General features: G+C 42.9%; 2 protein-coding genes across 2 annotated transcripts in view; both read right to left on the reverse strand.

Annotated features, from left to right (window-relative positions):
* The window catches only part of smurf2 (SMAD specific E3 ubiquitin protein ligase 2), a 46,107-nt gene extending 27,588 nt beyond the window's left edge, over positions 1–18,519 (reverse strand). Inside the window, exon 1 of the mRNA XM_023431659.2 lies at positions 18,013–18,519. Within this exon, the coding sequence (XP_023287427.1) occupies positions 18,013–18,064 (52 nt within the window). The 5' untranslated portion in view covers positions 18,065–18,519. The remainder of the gene's footprint in view (positions 1–18,012) is intronic.
* Positions 18,520–20,245: 1,726 nt separating this feature from the next.
* Positions 20,246–23,724, reverse strand: kpna2 (karyopherin alpha 2 (RAG cohort 1, importin alpha 1)). The gene is made up of 11 exons (XM_023431660.2): positions 23,705–23,724; positions 23,364–23,478; positions 23,115–23,255; positions 22,632–22,720; positions 22,255–22,523; positions 22,071–22,165; positions 21,573–21,836; positions 21,208–21,441; positions 20,875–21,057; positions 20,603–20,752; positions 20,246–20,506 (listed from the first exon to the last, which is right to left on the reverse strand). The coding sequence occupies exons 2-11, from the start codon at positions 23,418–23,420 to the stop codon at positions 20,417–20,419; spliced, it is 1,572 nt and encodes a 523-aa protein (XP_023287428.1). The 5' UTR covers positions 23,421–23,478; positions 23,705–23,724; the 3' UTR covers positions 20,246–20,416.
* Between the last annotated feature and the right edge of the window lie 767 nt (positions 23,725–24,491).

Raw genomic sequence — 24,491 nt, forward strand, 5'->3', positions numbered from 1 at the left:
GAAACGACAAAGACAAAATGAGACCGGCTGCAGGGTAATGCACGGCATGACATGGCTCTCACTCACACACACACACACACACACACACACACACACACACACACACACACACACACAAGTCACCTCAGCTTAAACCAAGCTAAGTGTCGGGAAACCTGCAGACCCTCCTGTGCATAAGCAGTCCTCAGCTAGCCACACAGCAGGAAGGCAACACTACAATTATACCTATAAAGGCTCCTTATGAAAACATATAAGGGGGGCTGACGTACGGCCGAAAACAGAACGTGTACAGAAAACCACTGGAATGGTAGACACGGGGAAACAATGCAGGAGGGAGGCCAATTAAGAGAGTCTGAGGCTACAGAGGAGAGGAGCGTGAAGACGGCAATCAGGGCGCAGCTGAATCCAACCATCAGAAAACAGTTGTCATTACACACTGAAGAAACAGTCATTAAAAAAAAAAAAAAAAAAAAAAAAATGTAATGATGATGTACATGGACTTACATTGAGCTGTGTTTTACAGATGTGCATAATGGGCAGTTTCCACTCTAAAAACCTGGCATTACACTCTGACGCCGACAGTGTCATTTGTTACGCAAATAGTTGTGCAATAGATTTTTTTATTTTTTTTAATTTTTTTTTAAAAAGGTGAGGAGCGAGGAGATAGTGACACTAAAGCTCAGCAAAAACAGGAAGCACCATAGAAGTTTGTTAAACGGTGGGCTTAGGATAAAAATTGAAGCTTCCACCTCGACCGTGCAAGGTGCAAGTCATTCCTTATTAACAGTCGTCATGGCAACACGATAGGAGCCAGAAGAAGTTTCCTCTGACAATTTCTAACCCCCCCCCCAAAAAAAGTACAAAACAAAATGCAAATGAAAGCACGGTTCATCTGCTGTTGTTATGTTGTTCTTAATATTATGAATTGGTTCACGGAGATAAACGGTTGGCGGCTCCAATTATACAGTCTGGTGCCGCTAAACGCTCTCAGAAGAAGAGAGCGCAATGAAACGATGCAATTAAAGCAGTCAAACCACAAATGATGGATGACATGAAGGAAACGTGACAATTATGTTTGTCTCATCGCTCCACAAGGATCTGATGAAGTCACATGCTTCACGTACGTCGTGATTTATCTTTTATTTTATTTTTTTTGTTTTTGGTGACCATATCTACGTGCGACACGGCCGCCCTTACCTCAAACAAAAAGACATGTCAAAGTACAGCAGAATTGATCAGTAAAGTCCGTCTCTGTGACAATGTTTTGGTTACGGTCTACTTAGCTTAGCCGCGCCTGCACAATGTGGTGAGTTCAGTGAACAAAGAACTACTTATGGAGTTAGCGCAACAGTTAGCGTTGGCTGCACATTCGAAACTCACAGTCATCTGACGCAACAGGCTTCTTTCACTGCTTAAATTTGTTTTACTCAATCCCTCTGTAAATATCTAGTGCGACCCAAGCCAAAGAACACAACGTTTCATTTCTGTAGGAGCCCGTCTATTCTCCTTTTACTCCTAAGCTTCCACTTACAGGAGAAAAAGTGAAACTACCCAGTCTTCACATCCAAAAAAAGAAGGGGGGGGGGGGTCAGAAACTGGCCTGAGCCGACTACTTCCTTTAGTTAAGCTAAGGTAGAGTGATTGATGCTGCTCCGACGTGAAGAGGGTGGGGCTGGGTTTGTGGGACCCTTGGTTAGAGCTGCCATGTCACCCCTCTGTGGCAGGATTCGGTTTAATTCATGTTTGATGATCTTTTCTAAAGGATTTCTGCTCTGACAGTCACTTCCCACTCTTTGTACGCCGTCATCTGAATTTCTAACACGCACTCCCCCTCCCCCACCCCCCTGAGCATTTAAAGTCTCTCTAATGATGTTGTTTTAATTTTAAACTGTGATGTGCTGAATTTATTCTGAAAAGAAATCAAATAAATAAACAAAAACAAAAGGAGTAGCGTGTTGGGGGGGGGGTCTGAATGTAGGGCAGGCAGGCAAGGGAGTGCGGGGAGAGAGACAATGAACAGAGAAGCTTAATATTTTAATCCAATGATTCAAAAATTAAATGTATGTCTTTTTTAATATACTCAGGGATCTATCATTAGTAGCTAAATGGCCCAACACACACAACAGGCCATTATATGCTGTTGCCTCTTTACCCGCCTGCTCAAAGAAATCCCCCAAAATTGATGCCGTTATGGGAAATGGAGTCCTGATGACAGAAGCCTTTCCCAAGAAAAGGAAGTGGGCGAGCTTGCACCTACAGGGCAGTGTCGTAAATCTGTTGTTTTATTGGTCACCCCGGACTGGCTTTCTCATGCTCTCACACACACACACACACACACACACACACACACACACACACACACACACACACAAATGTAATTATGTGCTCCCTCTCTTTCTCCTTGTACATAAAGATGGAGGAGAGACACATACGTCAGCAAACACACACACACACACACACACACACCGAGTCAACCCTCACAATGTGATGTGAGACATACACACGACCCCGAGATTTAAAATAAAAAAAAATGATGGGAAAACTGGAAACATTAAAAAGCTCGTTTCAGATGCCAGCTACAATCACATCATTATTGTTCCATGGCTGCACTGTACACAGAGTTTTTTTTTAAGGGAGTGGCAATATTCAGTAAAAAAAAACAAAAACTGGAATGAGTTGCCAGTGTTAATAAAGGGTGAGGGGTGAGACCAATTCAGAGCTGAATCAGAACTGAAAAACAGGAAGAAGAAGAGTGAAAAGAACTACACAGAATTAATGTCCTCATTCCTCAAAGGTGTGTTGGTGGGTGGATATTATACTGTCCCCAAAATAAAACCTCTCCCCGAGCCTGTAAACATTTCTGAAAGAGAAAGACAGTTACAGGGGAGCAAAAACATATTATAGCACAATATTTCACGAAAGAAAAAATGTGAAGAATGGGACAATGTACATCATAAACTCAAAAATGGACTGCTATATCATCCAAATCTTACGGATGTTTGGCAGTTATGTTCTTGTCCTTGGTGGGAAATATAAAAGCTGCTTCTCTGAACATGTTTTATTGGGGTGTTGGCCTGGACAGCTGAAGGTGTTTGGGAAAGAAACTCCAGCGCGTTTTCCTCAATATCTGAACAATGAGATTCTTATCTAGAACAATTAATAACTTTCATTATTGAATAATCTGCCACTTAAGTTTCTCGATTAATTGATAAATCGCTTTGTCAATAAAATGTCAGACAACATTGAAAAATACCCTTTATGATTCATCAGAGTCTAAGATCATGTTTCCATCATATACGTGTTAGAATAAAAAGGTAAAACCAGAGAGATATCTCGAAGTGATTACTCGACTATCAAAATACAGTTGCCGATTAATATTCTGCCAATCGACTAATCGATGAAGTTTTCATTTTAGATTTGCTTGATGTATATTGTTATTTGAGTCATTCGTTATTTGCATTTGTACACAGTTTAAGCGTTAGAAGATTATATTTTCAGGCAGATCTTGTGTCATATCACGAGCGTTTAAAACAGCCAAGTCTGCATCACATATAGGACTGAACCATGAGACGAGGGTCTTGTTACCACTCAACGCATTCTAACTTTCACAAGACACACAAGACACTCACTCCGGAAAAGCATCACATAACCCCTGTGCATCTCGGCCCATCTAAAATCCTCCGTTGTCATAGCGACGGCAAGTATCGAGGCAAAGCTGAGAGAAGGGTTTCTCTGTGTCGCCTGTGTTTCTCATTCCGGTCGCACCGCCTCACACAGCCAGGGACTGCAGCGCTGACTGATGGGGCTGAGGGAGGGGTGATGCTGGGGGGGGGTTAGAGACACCCCCGCAGAGAGACAGACAGGATGAGCGCCACCGAGAGATTCACAGCAGGAGACGGGTGCAGCCGTTTAAAAATGACAATCAACGAGAAAAAGTGTATCGGAGGCCTTTTTTTTTTGTTTGTTTTTTTCTCCACTGCAGCAAATCACTTACACCAGAACGGACAAGTCAGCGCACAGTTTTTCACCGCCAGCTGGTTTTGTAGGAGGCCGTCCATACAACACAACATCAGTCAAACACACAGGCGCCTGAGCGCGTTCGCTGTGAGTAATAAGTTTAACAGCTCCATTCGAACGATGGCTTCACCGAGGCCCACCTCTCCATCACGGGCTCATCCACACGACACTTTTGAGCAGGAACAGGGATCATATACAATTCCCTCCATCTGATAAATGAGCAAAACCTTTTAGGCTGTAAGGAATTTGAGGGTGTGATTGCATCAAAGCATCGTTTCAAAAGTAAAAAATATATATAGCATCACCTAACAACCACCTACAGCCTCACACATTACCACAGGAAGGAACAAATACCTGGCAAATTTGTCAGTGACTAAGTGGAAATATAACCTGGTGGCTCACATAAGGAGCAGGGGTGTTGTGCGTATGCTCTCGGTAGCTGCCCGGCTGACTGCAGCTTATTAGTCACATAATGGCTTTCCACATTACAGCCCAAACAGGGCTGCCTCCCCGAGGACAGCAGAGAGGGCTAAGCAAACACCACATACAACTGATTATGAGCTCAGATTTGCTTAGCTCGCTCCTTTTTTTTGCCGGGGCCTGTCTGTCCCTTCATAAACTAATTCCTCCGCGTGGCAACAGCAGCTCTGTGCGGGCAGAGACCGAGACCTTGGGGTGAAGTTAAAGTTCCACCTGTGGGGAGAGGATGGGCCGAGTTTCTCACAGGCTGGGACACAAAGAGCCCCACTGTGCAGGCGAATCAATGAAGTTCACCAGACTCAAGCCAAACACCTGGGGAGGGGTAGGTCACGTGACGTCTAGTGGAGGGGAGAGGAGGGGAGGGGGGGGAGGGTGTCACCATGGCAGCAATCGCCGGTCGAGAGAAAAGATGAAAAACCGGGAATCTACTTTCGTCTGTCGTCAACCGATATATTTTAACAAGTCACACACCAACACAAAGAAGCATGGGAAAAGAAAAGAGCAGTGTGGGGAAAAGAGGGTTCACACTGCCTCGAGTCTGATGCTCTGCGGTTAACCATCACACTGGAGTCTATGAGGTGGAGGAAATGGGGGTGTGGGAACAGAGACGACCGCCCGGTCATATTGCACCATTCCCATCCCTGTCCTCAGTCAGAACCGTGTGGAAACACAGCCTAATAAGAGGAAGAGGGAGAGAGGAGGCATTTCAAAATATCAGCCGTTCTCTTGGTTGCATGGAATCCCAGCCGTCTGAGAACCTAAACAAATCTCTTCAGGCCTACTAGCTCAGGTTGACCCCAATCTGAACCTCGCTTCCTGTCCACCTGGTTCCTCCAGTCCAGTGCACTGACCCAACCCCGCCAGACAGTCTGACACATCTTCAGGGAACAGTACTCCCCCACCTCCTCCCACAACTCTCCCAGCCCCCAACCTTTCCTCTGCCTGTCTGCCTGTTTGTCTGTCTGCCCTGTTTTGACTCCAGGCCCAGGACCGTGTACTCTCATGCGCAGCATTGTTCTTCCATAAACAAAAGGCTTCCTTTTCCCCTCTCCACTCCTCCCCAACCTCTGTGGGACTTAAAAACCTAAAGGGAGGGACAAAAACAGAGATGAAGAAGTCTGAGTTATAACTGACAAGTGCTGATGGGTTGTGCCGGTGAACCTGTTCTTTCGCCGTCTCTTGCTAATCTCTCCTAATCAATCTCCTCTGACAGTACGTTGGGTAATGTTTGGTCTTGAACGCTGCCTCTGTAAGCCGCCGTCACTGAGGCTGCAGTGGAGGGCGGCTGATATTAGCTGGGTGCTGAAGCTTCTACGCATGGCAACCTCACAGACATGGAGCCATTCAGTCTAACACAGGAAGGAAATAAGGCGCAGTTCATTGGGAATAAGTCCAAGTTCATTTTGAACTGAACCAACTCAGCAACTGACCAGTAGTCCTTTTTAGTTCCTGATGAACTAACCTTAGGGACTAAAAGTCCCTCTACAAGTTCCTGTTTGAATTTCCACAACATCGGAAGAACCACGAAAACTAGACGACGGATGAAAACACTGTTTGAAACGCAAATGTTGTTGTATCTATTGGAGAATACGTTTAATTTTTTATTTTTTTTGTTGTTAATTAAAAATAAAAGACAAATGCAGACGTGGAAAAACTGGTCAGTTATTTAATTCTGCTTTGGTGCGTAACTGTGATGAGACTTTTAGCAATCTCTTAGCAATTATCTTTTTTCATTCAGTTCATACGACAACTTTCCAACTACAAAAGACAAAAATTAATTTTGGCCCCTCGTCAAGGAAGAGCACCTGTTTTGTGGCTGATGTACGTGAACTGTATTTGCTGCACAGTCTGTTCTTGACCAATCAGCGACCGGCAGCCCTTTCCTTGAAGCTTTCCTCATAATTTCCTAGAAATTATTTGGTATTTAAGTTGTGAATTACTAAGTTATTTCCAAGAAAGTTGCAACAGTTCTTAAATACCTGCTTGTTATTCTCAGGTTTTTGAGGAAAAAAAAAAAAAAAAAGTTGTTGGAAATGATGTGGTAGGTGAATGAAAAACAGACATCACCATCCATCAACGTTTCCTAGAAGGTCTTCTTAATTTACTGGTGAATATCAGCTAGCTTTCCAGGAAGTCTGATGGAAAATATGGGAACTGGTCATCTTAACAACCACGGGTTTAGTTCCTGAGTATCTCAAAAAAGGTTTTTGCCCTCAAATAACAAGAGTGACCGACTGCCATCGTCGGGATCTCGCACTCAACAAAACTTCCAACTGATTAAATATTTGCTTCCACATTCGGACACATGTAAGATGTAATGTAAGCGAGTGTGTCTGCAGCAGCAGCGGCGGCAACAACAAAAAAAACAAAAAACAAAAACCTCATTGTCGTTCAAGAGCTGATACCAGACAAGCTCTAAAATAAGCCCCGCTTTACGGTTCGGTCCAGTGCCACAGAGTCAACCACAGCACCCATTCACCGAGTGCATTCTGCGCTGCCCTGCTCATGACAAAAGTGGGTTACTTTTTAAAGACCTGGCTACACCACTTAACTTTAGCTCTTAACTGGAGTCAGGCAGAATAGAGTGAGGAAGCAGGGTAGAATTTCAGGAACTGGGTCCAACTCTTCATGGGGTGCAGGCTAACTGTGGAAATGTGGTTAAAGCAAACTGACTTGTAGGCACTGGGAAATATCTCAGCTCTGGCAGATTTTTTAAATCATAGCAAATCCACTTATGTAATATGTAAATCTGATAAGACTTCTTCTGGTCACATATTACAGATATTAGAGTCGTTGGTAGCAAAGTGATCATGGAACTACTAAGTGCCAGGAAAATCTTCTAATGCCTCTAAACAGACCTGCAATTTCCAAGATTTAGAAAATTAGAAAGGAAAAAGAGTAACAAAATCTCCCCCTGCATCAATTTATACTGAGAGGAAAACAGAAAGGAACACTTCACAAAAAATAAAAAATAAAAAGAAATAGGGGAAAAAGGTCTTGATCCCCTCCTCCGAAGTTTCGAAAAATTACAGAGGCATTCAAAGACATGCTCCATCTCCATTTCACACGTGCCCCGAGCGAGGAGGGGAAAGAACAATCCTGTCAACAATTGAGGAGTGGAGAGGAAACCAGCAGTGAAATGTATTAAGAAACTCATAGTCCCTGTGACGTGCATTAAACACCACAAAGCAAACACAGAACATTTAGATTCCCAGGACTCCTGTTACACACTTGAGGAAAAGGATGTCTGGGGACATCTGTTGCACCAAATCACTGTGACCAGACACGTAAAAAAAGAAGAAAAAAAAGAAAAGAGGAATTAGAGGAAAGAAAAGACACAAGACATAATAAATCCCCCATAGCTTCTCTTCATAAAAAGGATAAAAGGCCATGACTAAGAGAGGCCATATATCATTATACATCACGCTCAGCTCCTGCTGGAAAAGTGATGAGCGATCTGGTGAAACTGGTGGAGACACTCAGAGGAAGCAGAGACCTGTTCTGCCAGGTGGTATTATATCTAAATGATGTGCTGCGGTTAGAAAAATGATGCAGCATTAAAGCCCAGCGACTGGTAGACATTGTTAATGTTTGGGCAAACAGCCAAGATAAAGAAATGGGCAGGAAGTTGAGTTTTGTTTTGAACTTATTTTAGGAGCTGCGATGCGTAACGCAGGCGGGTGTAACCAGCACAGCTCCCCCCCCCCCTTTCTTTAAAACGATTAAGAATGAATGCTGCTGCCAGGTGAAGGACGACTGTAACTACATGGACAATGAATGTAAGTAATTGTGTGTGTGTGTGTGTGTGTGTGTGTGTGTGTGTGTGTGACGCATCTGTGCCAACAAAAAGTGAATGGACGGGCCGGTCATGATTGAGGACAAACTTTTTTAGAGCTGCACAATGAGTCAATGAATCCATGATTTAATTGGCAGAAAATTAATTGGTGATTACTTTGATAATAGATTAAGCATTTTGAGTCTATGAGATATGTAAATAAATAAATACACTTTCTGATTCCAGCTTCTCGAATGTGAATATTTTCTGTTTTCCTTTTACGACAGTAAACTGAAGATGTTTTAGTTTTGGACTGTTGATCAGAAATGACAAGCGTTTGAAAACGTCACTTTCAGCACTGGGAAAATGTCATTTTATAGACCAATCGAATAATCAAGAAAATAATGTACAAATTATATTGATAATGAAAATAATTGTTAGTCGCATCAGCCTTAAATCAGATGCAAAGTGAGTGGCAACAATTAGTCGATCAATCATTTAGTCGTTTAATCAGCAACTACTTCAATCAAATAATTGTTTTAGTTTCTTTGTGAAACTGAACTGAATATCTTTGAATTTCACACTGTTGGTCAGACAAACGATGTCGCCGTGGTCTGTGGTAAACTGTAACAGGTGGTTTTCATTACCTTCTGTTATTCTATAGACAAAACAATTAATCGATTAGATGAAAATCAGCAGTTTGCTAATTAAAACAGCCATCAGTTGGAGCCCGAGACGCAAACGTAACAGCCTTTCAAGCCAAGAAAAACCACATGAAACAAGTGAAACGTCAACACCAAAGTAAACTGACGACCTGTGGGAAACACTGATGTTGACCCAAGATTGTGTTCCAGCTAAACCAGTGTTTGAACGAGGACAAAAGGTGTAGATTAGAGATGTACAACTCAAGTCAAGGTCTTATCTTCTTTTTGCAAAAACCTGTTTGACTACATGGGGAAACTCACCACACACACAACCACACGTGAGAGGAAAGAGGCTGGCAACCTTCTTAGTGTAAGAACATTTCATCCATCTCACGTCACCTTTTCCCTCCGTGATACAGTCCACTGTAATTGCATAATAGAGGAGTCCACCCCGACTATTTTCAGCTCCAAATAGTGGGAAACCATGCCACAATGGCAATTTTTAGTGGCATTCTTGTTACCCCTGCATAGTACATCACTCTCTCTTTCCACTCCGTGTGATACAATGTGCCTAACAGAGAGTCATCCAGGCGAGTAAAGTCTTCCACAGTACCATCACTGCTGCCGCTAAGTGAGAAGTCAAAACAGTGAGCAGAGCAGAGCAGAGCACAGCTCACGCTTCTGCAAGCTTGCACTGCTGTTGGCCAGGACCCGAGCTGTTGTGAGTGGCTGCACGGCTCCCCTAGCTTCTTGGCTCCTTTGCCCCCCCCCCCCCCTTCCTCATCTGATGTAATGGAGGAGAGTAGAGGAGAGGCCTGGAGACCGAAGCTGCAGTGGTGGAGAGAGTGTGGATGGTACCAACCTGTTTAGCAGACGTTGAGGACCACCACACTGCTGCGTTAATTGCCAGAAATACTGCTTTGCTTCTCCACTTTGGTCCCCCCCCCAAAAAAAAAAAAAAAAAAAATCCTGGGGAGGTTGAGTTTCTAAGAATGATTTCTCAGCTTCATCTGGGAGCAGGATTACATCATTACCACCCGGCCATATTTTTCCTTCTCTACCATCTACTTTGCCAATGAATGTGTTGGACAGAGGCCCCTCAGCCGCTTTTAACAATCAGGACAGTAATCATGTCGTAATCGTAGATGAAAGCACTGCGCAACCACCTACTAAAGCCCTGCCTCATTTCTTCGTGACGTAAGGTGTTCACCACTCAGTAATTATCTATATGAACTAGTCTTCTCACTGAGAAAACAACGGTGGTCTCTTGATCTAAAGCCACGGACCAGACGCCGCCCGTGTGCAGGTGCGCGCCGTAAACAACTTTTACTATGTGCTACAAGTCGTGTTTAAATTAGATGACACGTGTCTACGGGACATGTGTTGTCATGTCTGAGCCAAATTTAGCCACGCTTCAATGAAATCACCTCTCACAGTCTGGTTTGTCAAATATGAAGCCGTGTTTTTAAAAAAGACGTCAAATATGAAATCACAGTCCTTAAAGATGAGCTACGAGTTTCAAATTGAGAAGAAGAAAAAAAAAATAAAAAATAAAAATGTGTTGATGTGCGGAGAATGTTACATGTGACTATCACAAGCCTGGGCTCAGTTTATTAATTTATCCAAACAACAATTTCATTCATTCATGGGAAACCAAGGTGGAAGTAACTTCTGGCTCGTCTTACAACAAGTCATCAACTTGAAAAGACTCTTTCAGCCTCAAGCTCTGGACGTGAATTCGTACATCAACTGCTTAGCCTGTAATAATAAGGTTTGCGAGAGTAAATATTAGGCTACATCTCTGAACATTCCCAACATGAGTGACTACAGTTTCTGTAACATCTGCCTGAGAGCTGAATCATCAGGCATTCGGCACTCCCAGTCTTGGTTTTTCAAGGTTAGTTTCAGTATGAATTTCCCGTGAAACAAACCACAAACTCTTATCACACAGGTAGATCTCAAGAGTCATCACACATAGACAATGAGTAGCGAGAACCTCGCAGTCTCTGTACATAATTTAGGATTTTTAAAAATCTAAAGCAAGAGAGTAAAGGAGCAAAAAAAAAACCTCATTGTTTAAATATCACATTTGGTTCTCTATGTATACGCAGTATTTTTTTTTTTTACTGCACAGGAATTCTGTGGTGTATTTGTACAACTTCAGCAGAGATGCCATTTGAAATGTGATCCGGTGTGAATATAAACATCTCTCTTCTGATCCCGTCTCCTCAGAGGACTGAAGGGGCTCAAACGTCAGGCCGAGGCACGGACAGACGCCTCCAGTCAGCTGCTGGCGTCTTGCGGCTTTTGCACCAAACACCCCCCCCCTACACCCTCTAGCCAGTAACGCTGGAGATTTGAGAGACCCCCATCTGCTTGAGGTTAGTCAGAGTTAATCGTATCAACCCGTGTCCATCCAGGTTTAAAGCAGAGCCGGCACGTTGAAGAATTAATCTCAGGTTACCCTCCTTCATCAGAAAGCTGGGCAGGAACCCTCTGGCCACCCTGCCTCCACCACCCTTTCTAGGGGGAAAGTGAAAGCACCCTTTGCATGTGTGGATATTTGTAAGAGCTAATGAGACTTTGCGCAAACTTGCTGAGTGATCTCACCTGGGCACACTGCAGAGAGATGATAATAATCACAGACATCCCTACAAACAAATGAAGGAGCGAAAAAAGGCTTAACGCCACAGCTTAAATCACAACCACAAGGCCTTCACCTTCCACGGAGGAGTTGAACATTGACCAGTGCAATGATTAGAGAAAAATGGCTCTGTTGTACTGGCACGCCATTGTGAGCTGGGCACGGGTGTGATGGCGGACCACCACACTTTTCTCTCTTGACAGCACGAAAGCCGCAGATGCTGTGAGACAAGTAATGAATTTGATGTGGTGAGGCTTTACTAGAGGAGCTGATGTATTGAATTCATCACCATTTCAGTATGAATTTCCACAATAAACACATCGCAAAGGGGCTGCTCCATCCTCCGTTGCATTCATTTCAGGAACTAGAAGCTCTTGCAATCGAGGAATCTATGCCTATAAAGCAAGGCCGTTCTCTACTATTGATATGTGACTGAAGCTGCGGTAAAAAAAAAAGCTTTGATCAGAACAGCCTCCAATCATGAGGCCGATATCTCGTGCTTGCCCTTTGTCATGCTTTGTAAAAGCTGAAACAAAAAAGTTAATTTCACCAGTGTAATATTTAAAAAAGAACGATACAAACAACAAAACAGCAGCAAATAAAAAAAAATACAAATACATAAATATAAACATTAAAAACAGCCACATGAAGGACAAAAGCAATCAATGAAAATGTCTACTCCTCTTCGGTATAGGCTGCAGAAAACTAAGGGCATCTAAAGTTAAACAGGGTTCTAGACCGACATTGGATATGCATGCGGCCGCCCCTGATAAAATAAAAAAAACACCCTCAAGTGCAGTCCCTAACTTCAAAGGGAGCACTAGTTTGGGAAATAGGCAAGAAATCGAGGGGCGAGGGCAGTGGAGGAGACAGCATGGAGAACAGCCAGGCGGGAATGATAGGAGAAGAGCCTGCGGACAATAAAATCAGTTTAGTTCTCGCTGGAGCTCCCCTCCCTCACACTCGCCACTAATCCAATTCTGACCCATTAACCACCACAGCCAGGTTAACAGTGCAGGCCTTTGAAGAAGGTCTTTCCCAAACCACCCAGGAGGATTAGCACTTCTCCAAGGCCAAAGAGACACTCTCGCTCCCTGCACTCTTTCCCCCTGACAGGGCGACGCAGAAGGCACACGACCGGTGCATGCTTACCGAGTGACACAGTCTGTAGATCCTGAACTGAGATGTAAAAAAATAAATAAATAAATGTTTTTAAATCATATGAGTCATCCTGGCTGAGTACACCGCACACACATTTAAATTCTTTATGAACTGTAATTAACCATGACTTCCTGCATATTGACTCCATAAATCAAAGACGTGAAATAAAAAGAGGACGATCTTCCTTCTCTCGACCAGGAGGGTGGAAACCCGCACAATGATCTACCTTGAGAGAAGTACACCTGCATGTGTGAGACACCACACGGGCTCTAGACCAGTGCTACAGGTGCTCTGGTGACAACAAGTTGCCCCGTTGGATTCCCTACTACAATACATAGAACATCCCATATATAAAAAAGGTGGATATTACAGTTGAACCGCCAGTGTTTAGGTTGGTTTGGTTGAGTTTGTATTCAAATTTTAGCTAACCATTTCAACCATTTATCTATTACTTTTAGCTTTTAGCAGAACTAGTTTTCAAGCAGGTGCAACACATAATGTTCAGGTGTTACAGCTGACTCGATATGTAGACGTACCGTATTTTTGAAATCAAAAAGTGAGGAAAAGTCTTTGTATGTACCCGCTGCAGTTCCCTGCAGGAGTACCCCCGAGCTACAAGTAGCCCTGGTTGGGAACCACTGATGTAGGACAGTCAAGTATAAACAGAGAACATGGTTGGTAACTTTCTCTGTCCTTTCGGGCTCCAAATGAAACAGGGTGTGCGGATCCAGGAAAATATTATCTGTTGTTAATGTTACAAAGCGGTCATTCTGAAGTGTTGATGCTCTCCTCAGCAGGAAGAGAACGTCTCCCCAAACCACACATGCCGCCCACTAATCTAACCCATGGCACGCTGTTATAATACAGTGACAGGATAGAGCTGTAAGCCACCCAGCGACACAACCAACACACAAGACGCCTCATGTCCTGCTGAGTAATATGACTGCAATTCTTCACTTTATTGTTACAGGGGAACCTCAAAAGGGGGTTTCTGGACTGTTCTGCTCCCCACCTGTCAGGGGTGACGTTTGGACAAGTGTTTGGGTCTGGGGAGCACTTCCTCTCTACGAAGCTGCCCACTCTCTCTCCCCCTGCTACATCTGGTCTCCTCCGGGCCGTTTGCTGGCGGCGGTTGAGGGTAAAGCAACCGCAGAAGGCTTTGTCCTCATTGAAGAGCAGCTGAACCAACAGGAAAGCCAACCCCAGCCAGTCAATTAATTGATGGAACAATTTAAAATTATGGGAGGCTCTCAGCAGGGGGAAGGAAAACGTCTACAAATGATATGCAATAATTGCTTGTTACGTTCCCTTTTTGATTCCCACACCACATTTTTTTTTTTTTTTCCTGGTCTTTAGCCGCCATTATTTTGTTTTCTTTTACATCTTGTTAAAGCAAAATGTGGAAATGTTTGCTCAAAATGCATGTCCATGATGGGCCAGTAGACTCAACAGTTCACCACATGCAGCTAATCACTGTGTATTTACAATGTATCCTGTCTGAACACCCAGATGAACCCAAATCACTTCCATACAGCCACTCTGTAAAATGGCTCTGACTGAGACCACATGAATGTACAAAGTGCCAGTTCAGACCACATTAAAACTCTCTTGATCATCAGGTCCTGTGCCTCCACAGCCCCATCTGTGCCCAGCTGTGGGGCTTTTCTTCTTCCAACTATCCAACATCCAAAGACCCCCCATCTGTAGACTAAAGTCGGACCGAGCTGCATTGAAAAAAAAAAAAAAAAAAAAGCGAGACCTTAGCCTTTCACTCAAAAGCCACACAGTGGGCCAGTGTGAAACCCCAGGGCTTTGGTCGCATCTTTAAAATAAGTCTGTTTGATTCTCAGGCAGCATCTGTGTCCATTCAACTGTCAGTCGTCTTACAAGGGAGAAGAGCAGGGAAGTTTTCCAACAATTTTATCGCAAATAATACAACTCTCTCTCTATCAGTGGAGTCGGCCGCAGCACTGTCAAATCCTGATCGTTCGCAGTGAAATGAAAAGATGCAAAAGCTACACCTACAGAGAGAGAGAGAGCATCACACAAACAGAGGATCAGAAAGCACGGAGGAAGCTCAGTTAGTAAGGGTGGGAGTGAAATATGCTTTGGACTTGGTCTGAGGGGGAAGAAGCTTACAGTCGGAAAGAACAGGAGTGACTCAGAGAGGAAGAGGTGGGAATGCGAATGGAGAATTCTAGGGAATCCCACTGAGATAGCTCTCTTCGCTAGTCTGCCGCGCGCCAAAGAATTCAGATGAGCAAACCATATGCTTTAACAAGTCATATGTAAACTCGCAGCTAAGACAAAAAAACGGCAATAAACGTCAAGAATCTGAATCAGACCAGAATATCAAACAAACAGCACTTCGTTTATTGCGCTGCTTCACGTCTCTCTGGGCAGAAAATGCATTCAAAAAAAAAAAAAAAAAAAGGCAAAGACGGAGCATCGTTGACTATGCGATGTGTGATTACAGTTTGTGACGAATCGGACGGACGCAATCTCTTTTCTGTCTCAATCGAACTCTGTGACTTTGCGTTCAGCTGCATGTCATCAAATTTACGGCTGCATGGAAAAGTGGTGCAAATTATGCCATGAGCTATGTCTGCATGACAGGATTTAAGAATGATCAGACCGAGCAATGAGCCATGACTTAATGATGTAATTTATGACTCGGTGGATCATGCATGTAATGCCATTATCTGTGTTTGTGTGTCACATAATTTAGGAGTGATCAGCTGTAGGAGTATAATGGAAACCTGTCCCGTGTAGTCAGGGGGCAATTCTCACCCCAAGTGTTAGTTTTAGCAGCTTGCTTGCCATATTTTTCCAGTTTAATAGCTGGCAAACATCTGCAACATCTGGTTCAAATGGACAGGGGGGTTGTCAGCAAGGAGAGACGCCTACAGCACAAACAGCTACAGGCCTGTTTAAATGTAGCAACTCATCATTCACAACCTGCCTGGAAACAAATTCATCGGCAGCTATGTGTCAAAATTCAGCTCGACTACAGATGACAACATGCAACTACAATGTCGCAATGACACTCTCTGGGCCCGTTACTCCCCAAACAGCAATATAATCAACCTAGTATACACAGCTGTGCAGAGCTACACAAAGAAACACGTAATGAGAGTATGTAGTGAAGCCTCTATGTTAAAAGTGAGCACTTGGGCTCGACCGCCAGGCGGCTGCCTTTACTATACAGCTTCCTCTCCGGCTCCGAGCTCTGCTTCGCACTGTTTTCCAAGCTGGACGCACTGAGCTCAGCTACAGGAGCGAGCTGACCATGTGGATGGCATGGCACGATATTACATAATTCTGATTCTGGAAAAAAAAATTTTTTTAAAAACGTACACTGAAAGACATTCAGATTGAATCGTGAACAAGTTGGAAGTTTTTAATGGAGTGATGGATTTCTATTGTTCCCCAACAGGGATTATATTTGGTCTGGGAGGGGTGTGCAGTGTCACTCAGCATCAGGAGGAGAGGTGGTCTGCGAGATCCTGCTCTCGCCATTTTTTCACAGTGAACTCGCATTCTTAGCATTCCACCAGGAGACCACTGCGGTTCATCTCAAAACCGCGGTGACAAACTAATTCACGACCTAATGGACCCGTCTAGATTTCACAATCCAAGTCACGTACAGACAGATTTCGTGGTGACACGTCTCTGAGGGACATCAGCGGACGATAAATAAAGTAAGGTCAGCGGGCTGGAAATTTTACCCAGTGTCAAGAACTACAATGACTTGTTTGCCTGCAACAGGTTCGTGTCTTAATAAAAAAAGGTTATTTCATGGTGAACACAATTCAAACTGTCACAACAATTCAAATGTTACACTGCAAAATGCTCTAAACAAGTCTGAGAAAAAATTTCCTCTGCGAGAACTATTACAGAACAAAAGTAAGCTAAAAGTGCCCGATGTCAAAGGTGTCTACATGCCCTTATCATATATATCATTTTATGAACGATGGATATTTAATCTTTGCTCAAACCCCTTCTCATTATGTGTTGAACTGTGATATACAACACCTGTGTAAAATGTTTGCCGAAGGCTTGCTGTCCTTGGCCACCTTGCATCCGCAGCTCATTAAATCCTTCTCATCGAGATCCCTCCCTCTTGTCTCCACTTATTCCTATCAGAAACTGCACCAGCTTAAATATTTAATTTGGCCCATCCTGATAGAAATAGACGGCCCCCGGAATTTGATTCAGGTCAGATCCTGGACGTACATCAAAGGTGGCAGCTGTCAGGCGCGTCTCCCAGTCAAAACAGTGTGCACTCATGTAAACCTTTTTTTTTTTTTTTTTTTGCTGTTTATGTTGAAAAGGCACAAACCAAACAGCTCAGGGAGAGATGGAGAGGAGGAAGGGGGGGGGGTGGTGTCCAAACAGACCTGCACAACTGTATGTTACTTAACAACAAATTACTCAGGCTGAAAAAGACCCAGCTTCAAGTGTTTCACAGTGGAGAATGTATGAAGCGCTCATTAGTTGAGGCTGAACTAATACTGCATGGATACAACTTAATGGTGACCTGTTTTAACGCCAGTAACAAACAAAGGAGGCAGCTGTCTGTCGGGGGGGGGGGGCAGTTAAGGGACACTGCTCACTGTTCAGTGGCAGTTGCAGACTCTTGTGACCTGTGGAGCTGCCTGTCATCTCAACCGAGGTTTGTTCTGGCATAAAGGCTTGATTATAGCCAACTGGCAGCCTTGTGTTGGCTAGGCTAACGTCAGCTAGCCAACTTTACGTGAGCCCGTCTTCTTGTCAGCAGAGCAGTTTGTTAAGCAGTGTTTGGAAACACTCCTGCGCTGCAAATATTTACATTTAATAGGATAGGTCGGAGAGAAGACGTGTAAAACATAGTCCCTCATATCGGTTTTTTTCTTGAAGCCACAACCAACTCAAATGGCAGGGCAACACAACGCACAGCTACGTTACTCCGGGACCCGTGTTATGGCTGGTGGTGGTGGTTGCTGGCGACAATCACAAGGTTGTGTCTATTTCCAAGAACAGTAATATCCAAATTCAACCTTATCTACTGGTCTACCGGGCCAGTTTCCCCACTGTTAGCTAATACTCTGGGGGGGAAAAAAAAACACATATTTTAAATACAATATAGCTGTTCTCAAAATCGTAAAAAAAAAAAAATCACAGGAAAAAGGAACCGGCGGCAAGCCAACTCCATGGCCCATGGGAACTGTTCCCATCCAACAAATACACCGAGCCTTCCTAGCTAGTGTGTGGGGGAATATACTTGGGGATTTAAAAGCGTTGCTAGCTACCTGTTAGTCGCAGCTTCACCGGGCCATTCCGCCGAACTCCTTGGTTAGACATCTCCTCTTGGTTCCGGACTTCACTGCACGGAATAAAAAATGTGTCGCTAAATGTGAAATATAACAAGGTTTATCAACCACTCCGCCAGTTTTAGACAATAATGGAGTCAAGGCATTGTGGCCCGGATGTGGACTGAACTGCCATAGCGATCGCTCACAAATGCGAAGAAAAAAAAAAAAAAAAAGACTTGTCCCCGGTGAAACGTCTGAACGAGCTGCGGCGCTTGTAACGCGGCGTTTATCTTCACATCTTCGGAAGGAGCCTCTGCCTCGGACTGAGTCCTCCTCTCCGCTCGGCGAGAGTTGAACTGTGGAGCCCTCCAGTTTTAGATCCCACCTCAGGAGGCTGCTGGTAGGAGCTGACCAGTGACGACAGCACACATTGGGGGGAGTGAAACATTTCTCCAACATGTGGCACCTAACTGTAATTCACACACACACGCGCACACACACACACACACACACACACACACACACACACACAGGTCCCAGTGTTGTCCTCGGTGATGTGTCCTGATCCTCGGGTTTTTACTTTGATGGGATAAATAAGTACAGCTCCCCGAGTCTATGGTAATTTATGACTTTTTACAGGGGGGTAGCTGCAATCAATAGATCTGTAGGCTCCCTTCCACCATCATATTTACTTCATTTATGAGGAAGAGGAGGGTTAAGGAAGAGGATCGCGCATGTGACTTTTTCTTTTTTTTTTTTTAAAACAGTCAATTCAGAGTTTAAAGTCACGATTCAGAGAAAAAAAGTCAGAATTCAGAGAAAAAAAGTCAGAATTCAGGGTTTAAAGTCAGAATTCAGAGAAAGAAAGTCACAATTCAGAGAAAAAAAAGTCAGAATTCAGGGTTTAAAGTCACGATTTAGAGAAAAAAAGTCAGAATTCAGGGTTTAAAGTCAGAATTCACAGTTTAAAGTCACGATTCAGAGAAAGAAAGTCAGAATTCAGAGAAAAAAGTCAGAATTCAGGGTTTAAAGTCACGATGCAGAGAAAAAAAAGTCAGAATTCAGGGTTTAAAGTCAAGATTCAGAGAAAAAAAGTCAGAATTCAGGGTTTAAAGTCAAGATTCAGAGAAAGAAAGTCACAATTCAGAGAAAAAAGTCAGAATTTGGAGGAAAAAAAAGTCAAAATTCAGAGATTAAAGTCAGAATTAAAAAAATATATCATAAAAATAGTGTACTCTTGATTATTTCCTTATAAATAAAATAATATTCAGTTCACTGCCATAGACCCGTTTCACAGCAGACAATTGTATTCATCTGTCATAACGGTGTGACTGCGAGCCAGTATGAGCAATACCAGGAACCTGTGAGGTAATGTATGGTCTGATTGAGAAGGAGAAACAAAAACAAAAAACAGCTGATTAACAGTTCTCATAATGGCAAAATATTATATCCACAAAGTAAAATTTATGCACACGACATCCACTTATTGTGCTTTTTACAAAAAAATTCAGTTGTGTTGTAAAAATACAGAACTCTAAAACTGCAGCAGCAAATAGTCAGACAGGATTTTACCATTCTGTATAATGATCTTGGCGATAATAATTTTATCTTCTGTTTTGACAATGGTGAGGTAAACACATTTACACTGTTTATCTTAAAATCAATCTACAAGAAACGGTTTACAATGGAGCAGACATAAGATGGCACCCGCTGGTTCAAATTTGTAATTTGGCTCAATACATGGCTGCTAGGTTTCATTTTGGAGAAGTGGATTTGAACCAGATTGAGTTGAGAATAAACTCCAGTTAGTTAGTCAGACTTAGGCCAGTGGTTTTGTGGTCATTGTTGTAGGGAAAAAAAATAAATAAAAAGACAGTACTAGTGTTCATCTTTAACTTGTCACATAGCAGAACTTATGTCAGTAAATACACTTATCAAGAACAAAAAAAAAAAGTTTCAAAAGTCTGAGCTCACTTTCCCGAATGGTCTCAGACTTCTGAAACTTTTCAGACCACACTTTATATGTATAAATAAATATAAAAAGATCTTAAGAGTAATTATTTAGACTTTCACCATTGCAAGGAACATGGTGGAATTCATTGTAAACTACTTGTAACTGTAGTTACTGTAAATGCAGCATTTACAGTAACACTACCGTCTTCCGCTGTGAGTCATAACAAACCACAGCACTGGTGCGATATCACTGGTCATGATAAAATAAAACCCCACACATGATCAGATAACTTTATTTACAATCTACATTTTTTCAGTCACATTAAAACAGTATGTACAGTACGTACAAGAGAAAGAGCAGAACTCAACAAAACAATTACATGAACAAAAGACAAACAGTGGTAATGAGAGTACAGTAGAGCTGAGAGAAGAGGTATTAGAACAGTATCTAGAAATTGAAAGTGCTTTGGTTTTCATTGATCTGGAATGCATAACCATCAGTGGTTGTTTCTGGGACCACCGACTGCACCACCTCCTCCTTTAAAAAAAGAACATAAAAACGGTAAGCCCACTCATGGTCATGGGAGAAAAGTTCATTCTAAAATTAGTTCAAAAATCTTAAAGAGAGACTTACCTCTTCGGAGAAGTATTTCTCAATCAGGTTAAGGGCTGCTTTGTACACCATCTCATTCTCGTGAGACTGCAGCGCCTCAATCTTGTCCAGTCCACCACATTCTTCGATCATTAGACTCAGCTTGTCTGACTCCCCAATTTTATCCCCAGCCTGACAGGAAAACACACATCAGCGCAAGTATTTCACAGCCATCCTGCCAGCTCTACTGACAAAAATCAGGAAAAATTGCGATTAACACACATCTTATTTTATTACCATGACAACACACTCACCATGAAGATATTGGTAATGGCATCCAAGATGACGAGGATAGTTTTGCTGTCTTTAGTGGAGAGTAGATTCAGAAGAGGCTCAATCACATTGGCTTGAACAAGGTAAATCACCTGCTGAACAGTGCCCCCGCTGGTGAAGTTTGTAACAGCCCACACAGCCTCTTTCTGAGTTTTGTAGTCACCCTGCAGAGAGAGAGAGAGAGAGAAAAAAGATAAACATGACTTGGAAAGTTAGAGAAATAAAAAACAGCATCTGACTGACAATAGTGTGGTAAAAGTGAAAATATATTTTTGCCCCCACCAGTAAAACAAATCCGACCAATAAAAACATACCCGTGCAAGCGTATCGACCAAGTATGGGACTAGGCCTGAATTGATGACCTCCTGGATTTGGGTGTCCCTCCCTGCAGTGATGTTGGACACAGTCCAGGCTGCCTCTTTCTGGATGTTGGCTTTTTTGTGGCGCAGCAGTCGGGAGAACATGGTCAGGGCCCCGGCATCAAGTACGGCCTGAGTCTGCTCATCTGTACCTGTCACAATGTTGCCGATAGCACGCAGCGCAGGGGTCTGGGGAAGGGGTGAAAGGTAATTTTAAAAACCTGGGAGAACCCAAGGAATTGCTTGTGTATCAGACTATATGTGTTATGCACAGAGGCTCCACACAAGAAGCACTAACACGAGTGAGACTTCATACGTACAACAACGGGCAGCTCATCAAAGCCAAGCAGCTTCACCAGGCGGGGAATTACGCCAGCTTGGACCACCACCTCAATGCGGTCATTTGCGCCATCTGTCAGGTATGACACAGCCCAACACGCGTCAGCCAACACCTCCAGGTCATCGTGGTGCAGCAGACGAATGAGAGCGGGTAAGATCTGTTGGATTGCAGCCATAGGTGGGGAGGGGTTCTTGTTGCGGCAGAGGTTCGACAGTGTCCATGTGACATTTCTCACGTAGCTGGTCTGCAAAGCAATCAAGCAAGAGAAAAAGGGAAGGAATCAGTTTGACATGGAGCAGCATTTAGTTAACTCGGGGCACCCCCTAGTGGTCAATGAGAAGAATAAATGTAGGTTGGGTGAGCAATTTGAAATTTGACCATTTAAGAAAGTATCAGATATTACATGATGCAAAAAACAAACAAAAACAAAACAAACAAAAACAAAACAAACTTTTATAGTTTTATACAAAACACTTACAGTAAACACAGACAGGTCAGGGACTGCCAGCAGACTGAGCAGAGGGGCCACAGCTCCATGCTTGATGACCCTGTCTCTAAGAGCTGATCCATCACCTAAACAGGGAAAAGAGAGAGAATGACCTTTGCTTCTAATCAAATAGTCACAACCATCCTTAAAGACAAAAATATACTCTGTCAATTACCAGCAATGTTTCCAAGGGCCCAGACTGCTTGCTCGCTGATATGCTGGTGGAGGGATGTCACAAGGCTTATGAAGGCAGGAATGGCCCCGCCCTCCACGACAGCAGCTGTCTGATCAGATGTCCCGGAGGCAATGTTGGTCAGAGCCCAGGAAGCTTCAAACTGGATTGGGGGACAGTCTATCAGCCCCAGGAACGCGACAAACTTGGGGATCAGACCGGCACTGATCAGCTGGTCAATGGGAGGATGTTTGTCACGAGAGAGCAGTTTCCTGCATTCAGGACAATACAGTAAAAGTGAGTCATTGTGGCAGCAGTTAGTCGTTTTTGAATGTCCAGTAAAGCTCAATGTACGATGTTCTTTAATGAACTGTTATTACCGTGCAGCCTGTGTAGCCTGGAGCTGGGACTCAGCGTTGCCGCTGTTCACTCCTGCGACGATCTCTTCGACTGTCCAGTGCCTGGCAGCCTGTAAATTGTTACATACCATTAGCAATGTATTATGGGACACACAACATAAATGGCTTAACACAACAAAGCAAAGTATTGCAATAACCCTGCCAGTTTTAAGTGTTTAACTGTTGTTGATTATCAAAAAAAGGAAGTGTTGAAATTTGAAACTAAATTTTGTTGGGTTTACTTTACACTGGGTTCTCTTACTTACTGGATCATGGTGGAGTCCAAACATTTAAATTCAGTCAACACCAGGTAAACAAACTCTACTTCACAGTACTACATTTAAGGATATTGGATTATAGTAGTGTTCTTTTGTTAGTGATGATGTCCAGGACAGTTTCCACTTCCTGGATATAGATCTCCTCGGTTTAAAATAATGCTTTTAAGAAAGAAAAAAAAAAGTATACCTGACAGTTTTGGGTTCTCTCTTGAAGAGGAGACGTCGCCTCGTCAGGAAATGCGGCCACATTTCTTCTCTTGAACATCTGGTCATCTTTCTTGGCCTTGCGGAGCTCCACGTTCACCTCCACTCTCCTGCGTCGAAGCTCCTGCATTTATTTCAAACGAAAACGAATGCCGCATTTATAACCACAACTCTTGAGCCAACACCTGAGGATAATGCAACTTGGATAAAAAAAATAAAATAAAAAACTCACACTAGCATCTCTGCCTTTGTTCTTGAACTGGTTCAGACGAGCGAGGTTCTCAGACATTTTCAAGTGACAGGAAGCAGCAGCAGTGAAAAAAAAATCAAGTTTTGTGGGATTATTCCTAAAAAGAAATAAAATAAATTAGCCGATATACTTTGAGCTGCCTCGTGATGCTCTAGCAAGGGGAATGACAAACACGTCAAACTAAGCAGACCGTCCACCATCCATTAACATAGGCTTACTGCGAGCTAGCTTAAGTTGTTAATATAGCACGCGACACACATTAAAAAAAAGGAAAATTTAAATTCTTTTTAATATAGCTTACTATGCAGTTAGCACGGTCTTACCTTTCGCTGGAACAGAAGTTGTGGTACACGGAAAGTGCCGCACAGACCTTTAAATTCCTACAACAAAGCTTCCTGATTGGGCTGTTCGAGCGAAAGCATCCGGCCGCGTGCGCTCATTGGACTGTTTGAAAAAATCACGGAGCGCACAGGAAATGTCGTCACTCCACATTAACATCGCGAGAATGTCCGTTAAAAAAAAAAAAAAAAAAAAATACAACGCTGACTCTGGATCAGTTTTTTTGCCGTGTCTATGACTTTTTCACTGTACGTTAGGGATGGATGAATTGTTCCCGGATCGGTGTATTGTGGCTCCAGTGTGATGGCATGTCTACAGTTCACACACGTCTCAAATCTAAGTAAACAACTCTTCTTCATGCTCATTTTAAAAATCTAAAATGATTTTTTATAAAATTAGTTTCTTAATAGTTGCTTTAGCAAATAGCCTTTTATTTTTCTGAACCATGGTTTTAACTTTATGGTCTTTAATTACGTTAAACCTATTTGTCTTTCAAGGAAATAACATTTATAAATCAAAACTTAACTTCAACCAACTATAGATATATTTTTTAAGACTAAAGAAAAAAAAGGGAAAAAGATTGCTTAAGCCCATGGTAGTGTCCTTATATATCTTCTTCTTTTTTTTTTAAGGCGGGGCATTTTTACTTTGACAATTAGTTTATCAAAAATTGTTAGATTCATTTTATTTTAATTTCATTTTGTGTCAGTTGACTAATTGATTAATAGACTAATCATTTCTCATTTGATATGGAAAATTTTATATAGTCTC

Source organism: Seriola lalandi, unplaced genomic scaffold (assembly GCF_002814215.2).
Source record: "Seriola lalandi dorsalis isolate HSWRI2012SDOR001 ecotype SW California unplaced genomic scaffold, Sedor1 jcf7180002054926, whole genome shotgun sequence".
Taxonomy (NCBI): domain Eukaryota; kingdom Metazoa; phylum Chordata; class Actinopteri; order Carangiformes; family Carangidae; genus Seriola; species Seriola lalandi.

Coding starts and splice junctions, on each gene's coding strand:
- kpna2 (XM_023431660.2), bottom strand. CDS start 23,420: ATGTCTGAGAACCTCGCTCGTCTGAACCAGTTCAAGAACAAAGGCAGA. Junction 22,524..22,631: donor CAGGCTACACAGGCTGCACG/GTAATAACAGTT, acceptor TCCTGAATGCAG/GAAACTGCTCTCTCGTGACA. Junction 20,753..20,874: donor CCATTACCAATATCTTCATG/GTGAGTGTGTTG, acceptor TTTTCCTGTCAG/GCTGGGGATAAAATTGGGGA.